The sequence below is a fragment of the Paramormyrops kingsleyae genome, chromosome 2, assembly GCF_048594095.1.
Source record: "Paramormyrops kingsleyae isolate MSU_618 chromosome 2, PKINGS_0.4, whole genome shotgun sequence".
Taxonomy (NCBI): domain Eukaryota; kingdom Metazoa; phylum Chordata; class Actinopteri; order Osteoglossiformes; family Mormyridae; genus Paramormyrops; species Paramormyrops kingsleyae.
In genome coordinates this window covers 2,422,477-2,434,801 of record NC_132798.1, presented here as the reverse complement: position 1 = coordinate 2,434,801, position 12,325 = coordinate 2,422,477, and the positions used below count along the sequence as shown (strand labels likewise).

Genomic DNA, 12,325 nt, shown 5'->3' with positions numbered 1-12,325 from the left:
TAAAAGAACTGAATTAATATGTACATTTTCCATTCTGGAGAGCAGACTAATTGGGATAAGCCACACCAACCGAAATATGTTGTTCCCAGATGTGCAATTTAAATTGGTATTACCACAAACGGCCATGCCTATCTAAGGGTAAGATGGGCTGTTTGAATGTGAATATGTCATGTAATGTCTGTACCATTTACCCAAGGTGTAACATCTGTTGAGGTGCAACCCAAAACACCTATACTGTATACTGATGTGAGTCAGTAACATACATAATACAAGTAATTATTAATTAATTAAAGCAGATGGTATGATGTGTGAACCACCAGACTGGTATGGTATGTTTGGTGTCAAACTGATGGACAATCACTCCTGATTCTAAATCTGGTCAGTGGTTACCATGAAAGTGCATGCATCAAAAGTTATACCAGCTTAAAGCTTCACAAGGATAGAGAATCCAAGGGGCTCCACTCCAACAACCACTCCAAACGCCGTGCCTTCCTCAGTGCCATCATCCCGTCAGCTCATCAGGCTCTGCAACCAACTGCCAAGACCATTGCATTTCCATAATTACATTCTGTTATTTTCTATTCCATTATTTCATGTTTATTGTTTGGGTTAAGTGTAATGTTAGTCCTTTGTTAGTTGTAGTATTAGGAATAAATGCATGTCTTTTACACAACTTCAGCCTCCGTTCGTTGCGTACTCATAATAATCCCTGCCTCTGTGTGATCTGGCTACTAAGCTCTGGAAACTCACCTGAAATATCATGAGATTCTCTCTCATAGGCCGTGAGGGGAGCTTTGCTACCGATCGTTTACATTACCTAGTGATGTAGCTTGGTGGATGAGCATTCTGACCCAGGTTACTAAGCGATACTGCTAATTAATGAATCCCATTCAAGACTAACATTAACCGACTCACGGGGATTCCGCAATTGAGTTTGGAGGAACCAACCATTCTGCATAACAATTAGTCAATAATCATCATTAAATACTAATTAGTTAAAACTTAATTAATTTCCATATACATTGGTGGAGATATTAAAATTTACCTGAGCTAATAATTACTACACTCATATCCTCCTGAGACCCAAGGAAAAAAGTGTCCTTCAATTTTAGGTTATTTGTCTTTGGAGGAAATAAGACATCTTACAATTTAGATTTTTTCAAATTAATTTTTATTTTTAATTTCACAGCATGTCCTCTTTAGTGTACGACAGGAATAAATACGTTTCCCAACATCAGCGAAAAGATAGATGCAAAAATAAAATGTCTACTACAATGGACATAAATGAATGGGTGGGGTCTCAGGAGGATATGTGATTGATTGCTAGTTAGTGAAATCAGTTCCAGACAAAATTAATTTCAATTTAATATGACAATTCATTACAATGCGCAACCCTGCCCATGGTCTAAATATGGATAGACTTCCTTACAATATATTAGTACAACTTTATAATGAATCAATGAATTTTGAATATCAATGAGTATGAATCTTTATTAACAGGTGTATATAAATCCATTCATACATCTGTCTGTTTTCTGTGCCCACTTGTTCTATTCAGGGTTGCAGGGTTCTTTAGCCTATCCTGGAAACTATGGACAGAAGGCAGGGAACAACCCAGAATGGGGCACCAACCCATCATAAGGAACACTCACATACCATTCACACCTATAGGGAAATTGTAAACTCCAGTTCACCTTAGCATTAGACTGGAGAACCCGGAGGAAACCCCTGAATGACATGGGGAGAACATGCAAACTGGTGGAGACTCAACCCTGGTTCCAGAGGTGTGAGGCAACAGTGCTAATCACTGCACCACCCCCATGTAGATGAATAGGCAAGAAAATATCCATGGTCCAGCTGCATTGTATACGTAAATACTGCAGTGGTCAAACTGGCCCTTTTCAGGAGTTATAGCGCAGAATTGCAGAAGTTGTGCTGTTAAAACTGCAATCAATGCATGTGCATTCAATGCAGCCATATTATTACAACTACAGTGGTACCTCAGTATACGTCCCTAATCCATTCCAGATCCTTGGACTTATACCAAACAGGATGTAACCAAACACAGTTAACCCATAAGAAATAAAGGGAAAATTATTAATCCATTCCTATTGTTATTGGCATATTATACATTGATGGGGTTGTAAAAAATAATTTAAACACTGCTTAATACTAAAATACATGAATACAAAAGCAATTAGATGAAATAAATGAAAATTTAACCATACTTTACCTTGCTGAAAAAACACAAAAAATAGTTATAGCGCGGGTTGTTCACTGAATGGTAGCAACTGGTGTACTGACATACGTGGGCAGTCATGGCTTTGTCTCGAGGGAGGTAAAGGGTAGCGCGCGGTGTTATGACTCATTTTGACCCAAGTTCTAGCACGCAAGTTGTATTCCAAACAAAGGTCGTATACCAAGCAAAATATTTTGCATCCAAACAGGACGTATACCAAGTTGGAATTATTCCAAAGCGGACGTATACCGAGGTACCACTGTATATCACAAAGAGCTCGAGACAGTCTGCCATCAGTGATGGAAAAGTTGTGCAAAGGTTTACTGCCTAAAAGTTTTAGCATTTTTCTGCAGGATGCCAATTGAAGTCATAGCTTCAGGATTTCACTGTAGAATGTTACTTTAGACTTAACTTAAAACAATGTTTAATCAACTTATGCTAATGTCAGTTAAATAAGCTTTTTTATGTCATCCCTGAAGGCTCGCTACTAGACCTGTTTTTTTAGTGTGAAAACAAAGCAGTAACCCACAAGAGCATTTTAAATTGCATCATATGCAGTCTGAGTTTGGACATCATACTATATATATTTATTAGGTTATGGTTAATTATATATCTTTATTAGGTAATTAGGTTTATGAGGTTATAAAATTGTGTAAATTATATAAAATTAAATTGGATGCAGTTTAAACTACTACCTTGCTTGATTCATACATCATGAAAAATTAAGGATAGTCAAGACTGCGGTAACAGTTAATTTACATTTATTGTTTTACAGTCAAGAGAATGTCTTTGTAGAAAGCAGGGTTTTCTGCAGTTGCACTTCATAATCAATTGGAAATATAGAATCAAAATACAATTTTAATAAAAGGAAATATGTGGGGATATAAAAAATTAATCAGGTACATTGTCCAAATATGTATTTCTTAATAGATGAGTATAGTGGGAAAATTCCTTGACAAAACGTTTCTGGTTACATGAAAATTGAACTGAATCTCTTATCCAGCCATGATGTGATTGACAAAAGAAACATAGTTAATGCACCCATTCACATCCTCCTGACCAGCCATGAGACGTTCCACCTCATCTTCCGTCAACCTCTCTCCAAGGGTAGCCAGGACGTGCCGCAGTTCTGCTCCCATGACGGTTCCATTGCCTTCCTTGTCAAATACTCTTAAGCCCTCGACAAAGTCCTCTACGGTTCCTTGGTCTTTGGAGCGAGAGATATGTTGGAGCATTGGAAGGAAGGTGTCAAAGTCAAGCATCTTGCTGTGCATGTCCTCAGGGCGTGGCTTGCCAAGGACCTTCAGCACCTCAGCATTCGTCGGGTTCTGGCCCAGGGCTCGCATCACGTCCCCACACTGCGCATAGGTAATCTTCATCTCTCCTGTGGGTGTTTGGTCAAAGAGACTGAAGGCCTCCTTGAACTCCTCGATCTGGTCGAGTGCGTATTCGATAGTGACACTCTTCGGATCAAACTCAGGCGCCTTGGGTTGCTCTGGTTCTGGTGGAGGGGCTGGTTTCGGAGGAGGTTGTGCTTCCTTCTTGGGTTCTGGTTTTTTGGGCTCGATTTTCTTGGGGGCCATTCCACTTAACTGTAGCAGCTTCAGTACAAAGTGGAAATATGTGTGGAGTAGAAATGACATAAGTCGTGGGAAGCTTTTATAGTGAGCCTTATCTTGTTGGACCGACTGTGTGGGTGGGGCTTGTGTCCTGCTATGCTATTTAGCATTATATGTTGCCATAAATGGAGGAATCTTGAAATAGAGCTGTCTTCATAATGAAGCATTCTGCCAACACCTCACTGAATAGGTCCCTGCGTGCTATTAACAGCTATTTTGCTACATACTCTTGACCTTTGGTTCTGGATTGATATAACAATCATCAGGAGCTGTACTTTATGTTCTCTAGATTCACAGTTAAGCATATATTGAGACAGAATTAGATAAGTAGTGAATTAGTAAATGTCTTGTGTAAATAATAAAATATGTAGACTCTTGAAAATAATTCCCCTAACTCTTTTCATTCATACATTTGTGTATCACCAATGTGGAATTAAATAGAATATATTTATGAAGCACATGAATTATTATGAAAACATGAATGATGCTATTCTGCCATATATATATATACATACATACATACATACATACATACATACATACACACACACGCATCCATCCATGTTCAGTCACATTCTCCTATATTCTTACTTAGTTTTCAAAATCCTTCTGGGTTGCGGGGGGTCCGGAGCCTGTCCCGGAAGCTACAGGCACGAGGCGGGGGACAACCCAGGATGGGGGGCAGCCCATCACAGTATACATATACATTGTGCAAATATATATAGTACACAAATATATGTATATGTATACACACACACACACTCACATACACACATGCAGATTTGGGCAATGGGAATATATCAACATCAAATTACCAAAGTTAGTGGAATGTGATGCCCATCAGAGATTTTAAAAACATCCATCAGCTGATACTCTTTGGGGACGACGGACGACAGGCCTCAGTTCACTCTGACTGTAAAATGTAACAGAAGCTTGTTTTCAGGTATGTAAGGCAGGACAATCCATTATACACAGAGGTGTTGTTGCAATAGCCTTACTGGCGTGTTTCTCGTCACCAGTAGCACAAACTGAAGCTGGATGATAGGCCTTATGTCATGTAAGCCTTCATTAAGCCATTGGAGCCTTCACCTTGACCAAAACCCACACCTTTGTGTTATGCCCTTGCCAGAACTCAGCTAGCACTTGCGAAATCGACATTCAGAGTGTCCAAGTATTGCACTTGTCACATTGGCTGTGAGCCCTGCACTATCAGCTACCTCCTTCAGTGATGAAAACATGGAAAGAATTCCTACCCGTGACTCACTCTCTACTTTGCTGTGTATTGCAGCAACTCGGATGGCTTCGTGCCTTCATTTGACAGACCAAAGACTCCCTGATTTTTTCAAAATAAAGTCTGTAATGGAAACGCGTTAAGGTACTTCAGAGAACATTTTCTTTTTGTTTTTGATCATATTCCTGTTTAACTAGTACTGTTAAATTAACTACAGTTTTGCTTGCAGATGTATTTTGCTGTCTCAAAGAGGAAGGTGAGGGCTAATTGATAATCGCTAGTTAATAGCCAGTCCATTGGTAAACTAGTTGGTTGAGGATTCCTTCAGTTTGAAACACAAGTCTATATTTTAATGGATAGGATTGCTATATAGATACTGTAGGTTTAAGCTAATAAACATTTATAACCTAATATGTCACTATCATAACAGTGTTAAAATATTCAACATTTTTTTTCCCACCTGTCTTCTGATTTAGAGTGCAAACGGGGGGGTGCAAACGGGGGGGTGATTGGGCTTTTTCAGTTGCTGCTTCCTCTCTATGGAACAACTTATCATATCATATCAGAATCGCCACCTCATTTATCACTCTTAAATCATTACTTTTTACAGAGGTTAGAGACACTTCATTCCTTTCTCTTGTTTTATTGCTGTTTGATTTAATTTTGGCATTTTATGTATATGTATAAGTGAGCCCACAGTGCATGTATTTTAATTTAAATTTTATGATAGCTATTAATGTTATAGTATTTATTCAAACATTTTATGATTGTACAGCACTTTGGTCAGCATTCGCTATTTTTAAACATGCTTTATAAATAAATTTGATTTGATCTGATTTAGATATTTTTGTGTGATCATTTAGCCACAACTTTTTTTGTGAATTATTACATAGTATTGACATTATTATTATTATTATTATTATTATTATGATTATTATTATTATTATTCCCCTTAATTTTGGCAGCTCAAACGCAGATGCCTGCATTGCTCTCCTTATTCACCTCCAGCCTTATACACGAGACTGGGATCTTATTCTGTTTTTCACATACTGTATAAAGCACTTTGTGGTTCTGTTATTTCCCCTCGTGTTTTCGAATTACAGAGATTATCTTGCCCTTACTTTCCCCACATTGAACACATCTTGGATCAGTTCCTGTTGGCTCTGATGTACAGTGATATACCGGGATAAATACCCATGATCTGAAATGCGAATAACCCAAAATGTTGCCCATCCATATGTTTCCCTAACTCCACACGGAATTCACTGTGGTTTGGGACGGTACCAGCGTGCTGCTACCAAAAGCCGCCATCAAGCATTATGTTGGCCTTGATGACAACCTCAGTGAGTCTCTTAATATCTACAGTTTGATTTTTTTGATTTCCCCAGTATAACATATGATGAAACCTAACCTCACAATACAGTCAGGCTGATAAGGAAATAGATAAGGAAACAGCAAGACCTTACATCATAAGACCTTATGTCCTATATCAAGATCTGCCCTGTAACATGATGGACAACTGATTCACCACTTCAGAATTTTGCTACTTAAGGATCTGCTATCTTTGTTCAATAAACATATCTTGCGAATATCACCTTCTACTGTGTAAGCTGGGTCTCAAGTAGTACTACCATTGACTCTATTCTCAATGCATTGCTTGTCATAGAATCCAGAACAACACTCGCATATTTAATTAACCCTGGAACCTTGTGGCTTTGCAGTGTAGTGGTTCAAAAATGCCTTCCCCAATGTAACAAAGCACAGCACCACTATACTCATTACAGTGTAGGGTATTGTACTATTGTGTGATGTATATAATGCATTCTGTGTTCTGATGGCCTCCTGCAGGAAATACTGGACTGGAAAGACTGGAAACGACTATTTATACAAAACTGTACTGACCTACTGATTCAACTAAACCCTTTATTTTCTGACCTGCATGAAATCCAGAATCAGTGGGAGGGAGACTGATAGGAGTAACTGTAGATAATGAAAATGAGAGAAGATGAGGAGCTGGGAAAGCAAGTCAGTGGATATATCAGTGGGCTGTCACTGATAAAACAAGGTATTTCCTGACAAAAGCTATTGAAGGCTGCCACAGCTATATTTGGACGAGTACTACTGCTATTTAAGGTGGTGAAAGGAGAGGCTCTGTGAAAAGTGCGCCTGGCTGAAAGTGTAGCGCAGGTTCGATGTGGAGACAGCTACATTTTCTGGTCCTCATCAAGACTGTTACATAAGTGCCATTGTTTTGTCTAATGCATGGTTTACAACATGAGAGCCTCAGGTCTAGAAGAAGCTTCATATTCTCCTCAGTGTTCTTAGGTTAGCATTCTATAACACAGATCGATTATGATATAGACAGACAGGTTGTCCTGAAGATGACCACAAAGGTGAGACGTTGATCGATTATCCAATGCAATTATAAATTTGACTAAACAGAATGGGTATGTCATTGACACATTATATTCAAAGTTTTAATACTTTGAGCACCAACTGCTGTTCATAATAATAATAATAATAATAATACCTAATCTGTGCAATATTAAATATTAAGTTCAACTAATTATACTGTATGAATGCATTAACAAACATGCTATTTTTAAATTAATTTAATAATCACAGTGCATAACAATCTTAAGCATAATGGTCCAATATTAATGAGATACCACATGATTCAGAGTTCTTGTCTATTCTACAGTATTATATCTTAAATTTTGTAGTATAATTGTAGTTTGAAGGTGCTGCAGCTCTTGGACTATATTATGTAGATTATTTATAAAGCAAATAAAAGAGCAACTTAGATATAAATAAAATCTATAGATTATTAAAAATGTATTTGAGATAACGTGCATAACTGTAAAACAACTTTTAAATGTACATGCGGGCATTAAATTGGCTTTAGCAATGACACAGTTCTTGCCATCATTTTCTGGAATGTTCTCGATATGGCTGACTGGTATTCCCAGTTTGATTCAGCGGTTCTTTCAAAGCTGCCATTGGCCTCAATTCATTCCGTTCTGCTCAGTTTAGAGTGACAGTCTGACTGAATCAGCTTGTGTAAGGTGCATCCCATTTCTTGATTGAGAAAACAGGGTTTGCAGGAAACTCCCCTCATATTGACTATTTTTAACAGTATTCCAAACTGTGCTTTTCAATTTCTTTTATCTATGACTTGCTTTAAAGGCCCCTGGTGATTAAACGTTCAATATCCACTGGAAATTCATTACTTCGTCAACAAAGCTGACACAGGCTGAGAGAGGAGATACTCAATTAATTCTATGGCTTTTTTGTATACCTACATTCATTTAGGTCTCTCAGCTTAATGACTTTGACAATTAAATATTTAATTAATTAAGGATTAATTAATATTTTTATATTAATATTTTAAATGCTTAGTTTAATTTTTGGAACTAAAAAATTAAATGACTTGGAAGCATGCTGATTTATGCTTTTTTGTACATATTGAATTGAATAAATGTGTGACGGGGAAAGGCAGCGTAACGGCGCAGAGCCAGATTTGGATGATCTTTTGTGTTACCATGGCAAAGGACCACCAACTCTGAGCCTGAAGGTAACCTCTTTAATGAAAGCTAGCTGATTCTCATTAGCCTTGGCAGCCCTGGATAATTCAGCGGGGCAGTTGTATAGGTAGATGTGGAGGACTGCTGGAGAATGGATGGGCTAAGCAACAAGAAGGCTTTTGGGTTCATGCTATTTCATTATGTTTGAGAGGTTTATGGCTGTATTTTTTTGCATGCCTTCACTTGGTTGCAGCCATGCTTCAGCTAGCTATGAACATACTATAGGTTTAGGTTTTTTGAGAAAACAAGTTGCAGGTTTGTTGCTGTATAGCACATAAATGAAAGACAGGTATTTGCTTTATAGCACATGAATGAAAGACAGGTATTTGCTGAATAGCACATGAATGAAAGACAGGTATTTGCTGTATAGCACATGAATGAAAGACAGGTATTTGCTGAATAGCACATGAATGAAAGACAGGTATTTGCTGAATAGCACATGAATGAAAGACAGGTATTTGCTGAATAGCACATGAATGAAAGACAGGTATTTGCTGAATAGCACATGAATGAAAGGGCTCTTCTTCCTACAAGACTGCAAAATAGGACAATTCAAGGGTAGCATAGTGGCTCACTGGGTAGAATTGTTGCATCACACCTCCAAGGAGGAGGAGGTTAGGAGTGTGTGCTGATTCAGAACTTTGCTGCACCCACCACATGACGAACCTCCTCAGGGATGAGAACCCAAGTGCAGCTGTGGAGCAGGTGATACCTCAGCACCACACTATGTCGAATGGAATGGAAGAGTTTGAGGTTTTTTCTGGTGGCTGGAGCACTAATCCTCCAAGGTTCAGGACTTAAAGCCTGTTTGTGTGCCCTACAATAGGCTGGAACCCCAGACAGGTGTTACTTCTGAATATGAGCAGTTGGAAGATGAATATATGGAATTTATGCCTGTGGCTCGGTGGCATGGTAACGAGAGATTGAAATTAGATAAATTATAATTTAAGTAAATTTGTATAAATTTAAATGTACTAAATAATTATATACGCTATATTGTATATGAAAATGGTTAGATGGCTATCCACTGGATTCCATTGAAATATATGAATTTTTAATTAAAAAGGTTAGTTTATAAGGAAAAGTAGTCCATCAAATTAAAAAAAGTTATTTGTAGTCAAATTAAAATGTTATAGGCAAGACATTTATCATTTTGTTAATTATTATTGTTCTCTTAATTACTGCCTCTGAGAACATGCTGTAGATCCAAAATTGGTTTTACTCCCTTTGTATGTCCTTCCCATTCAGAAAAAAGAGAAGCACTAAATATATATAATGTTGCAGTAAAACATCAATGTTTGAAAAAGTGAAAGTTTTTTTTTAAAAAGTTAAAAAATTTCCAAAAATGAATTGTAAAGATAAATCACACACAATTACCTTTTACCCAACCTCATTGCTGGTAAAATCCAATGTTTTGGGGAGGTAATTTAACCTATAATATATGCATGCATGGTTCAAGCCTCATATTGTAAGAGGTGGCTAGGCACGGTTGGAGGGAGAGCAGGATGCAGGTTTGAGTATAAGAGGTTATTGAACAATATGCAAGGTAGACTAAGACATCTGAAGGAAAAAGGACACTGCCAACAGCAACACCAGCACCAAAACCAACACCAGCACCAACACCAACACCAACACCAGCACCAACACCAACACCAGCACCAGCACTAGTAACCACAAACACAACTAGTGCTTGGTTTGCCATGTGAAGGGTAAAATGCTGCCGCAACAGTGCAGACATACCAGGAAGGTCTGGCACACGTGATGTCATTGAATCAGGTTCAACACTATCTGTCATGTCCCTGGCAGAATATCAGTCCACACTCTATAAATGTACTTGGCAAATATTTAAAAGGTTATTGTGGTTCAGGCAACATGCTGAATAAACAATTAACAAGAATTAACAATTTAGTGAAGCAGCTTGTGTGTTTAAATTATATGTGTATAAGAAATAGCCGAACATTGATATTCTCTGACTAATTTCCAAAACCGTTGGGCGATCGATGGCTCAGTCAGCAGCGCTGCAGCCTCAAGTCCCCAGAGGTGTGATTCAGCGCCTTGCCTCCTGGCATTATGCACAAGGTGTCCAGACATCTGAATATTGTAAAAGAGAACTTAAAGAGTGAAATGCATGCCTGTTAATAGCTACCGAAAAGATTCAGATGCATTTTAGCTAGAGCCCTTGGGGACTTGAAGAATATTTTACTCTCCCCAAGGATCCCATATACTAACCAGAGAAACCTTATTGTGGAGCTCTTTTTCTAACAGTCATTTCCTTGTTAAGACCACAGCATAAACATTTACTTTAGCACGAAACAGCTCTCTTTGACACATAGTATAAAGTAATGAGAATTGTGTAAGGGAATAATGTCTGTAACTTCTTCAATATGAAATATTTTCATCAATTTTTGGTTGCTTTCCTTTTAGCTAGATTACAGAAAGAGTAAGCATTCATTATTACGTTATATAAATATTATTGTAGTATAACAGAATGCATGATTGACCCAAGCATTTTTTCTACTGTTGACATAGTGCCCACCTTTACTACCTCAGTTATATGGCTTTTATCTTATTGCTGCAAATGAAAAGACTGTAAAAGTCATTTATGAGTAAATTCAACTGAAACATATAATTTAGCAATATTGTAACACATTCCAGTTAATTTGATCACAACAATGTTTTTGCCCTTGTCAGAATTTTTCATGAGTTTATTCATTTTTCCAACAATGGGGGGAAAATTGTCTATAACACACTTTGAAAATGTGCTTACCACATTTTTCTCTACTAAAAATATTCCCTAAACCACTATTTATTTGTTTTCATGCCTGATTGTTTTTATCCCTGAATCACTATGTGTTTACATGAATTTTTGTCTCTAAAACGCCCCTAGTGTGTGATTGTTTGTGTGTTCTCTGTAGTGAACTGGAAATGTACTGAATATTAAGAGAATATACCAGTTTTGATTATATAAATGATGCCGTGCAGACAAGACATTATGTTTACTGGTTATGTCTTAAGGGTATTGTCATCCAAAATGTATTGCAGAGTGCTGTAAAAAGAAGGGCAGGACATTCAAGGCTAGACCTAAGGACAGAGCGAACCAGGGATGGTGGAATCAGAAAGGATGATACAAGAGAGCCAAACCAGATGCTGGGAACTAGGACATCAGATAGGTTTAGTATGAATGAGAAACAGCGTCTCACTTGAGGACCCGGTGGTGCAGGTTACGTAATGTACCAACTAGGATGCAGGAATCAATACAAACTATAAGACAAGGATCTTGTGATATGGAACCTGGAAATGTTCATGAGGGTGAGAAGGCAAAGATGGAAATGTCTAAGCAGAAAAGCACCATAACGTAACAGAAGACTGGCAGACTTTGGCTATAACTAGACCAAGGCTTGGAACTTCACACTAGGGAGCAAGATGAATGAGCCCTGAGGTCTGCAGCCAAGCTCTTTATAATTCCCATGTGAACTTGCTAATTAGCACCAATTCCAGGTTGGGTTGCAGGTCACAGAAAGGGGTCTCCAGAAAGACAGTGACTAAACAATCCCAGCTCTCCCAGTTACACTGGAGGACACATACAAATACAGACTAATACCCTGGATAACATGCATGCTGTCAAACTTACAATGCTGCTAGGAAATAATGT

At 37.9% G+C, this 12,325-nt stretch overlaps 1 protein-coding gene across 1 annotated transcript; it reads right to left on the bottom strand.

Annotated features, from left to right (window-relative positions):
• Nucleotides 1–2,983: 2,983 nt before the first annotated feature.
• On the bottom strand, nucleotides 2,984–3,895 carry cmlc1 (cardiac myosin light chain-1). The gene has a single exon (XM_072703471.1). It carries the CDS (start codon nucleotides 3,880–3,882, stop codon nucleotides 3,235–3,237), a length of 648 nt encoding a protein of 215 aa, XP_072559572.1. The 5' UTR covers nucleotides 3,883–3,895; the 3' UTR covers nucleotides 2,984–3,234.
• Between the last annotated feature and the right edge of the window lie 8,430 nt (nucleotides 3,896–12,325).

Bases quoted from the DNA above. Each gene is read 5' to 3' on its own strand.
- cmlc1 (XM_072703471.1), bottom strand. From the start codon at position 3,882: ATGTCATTTCTACTCCACACATATTTCCACTTTGTACTGAAGCTGCTA.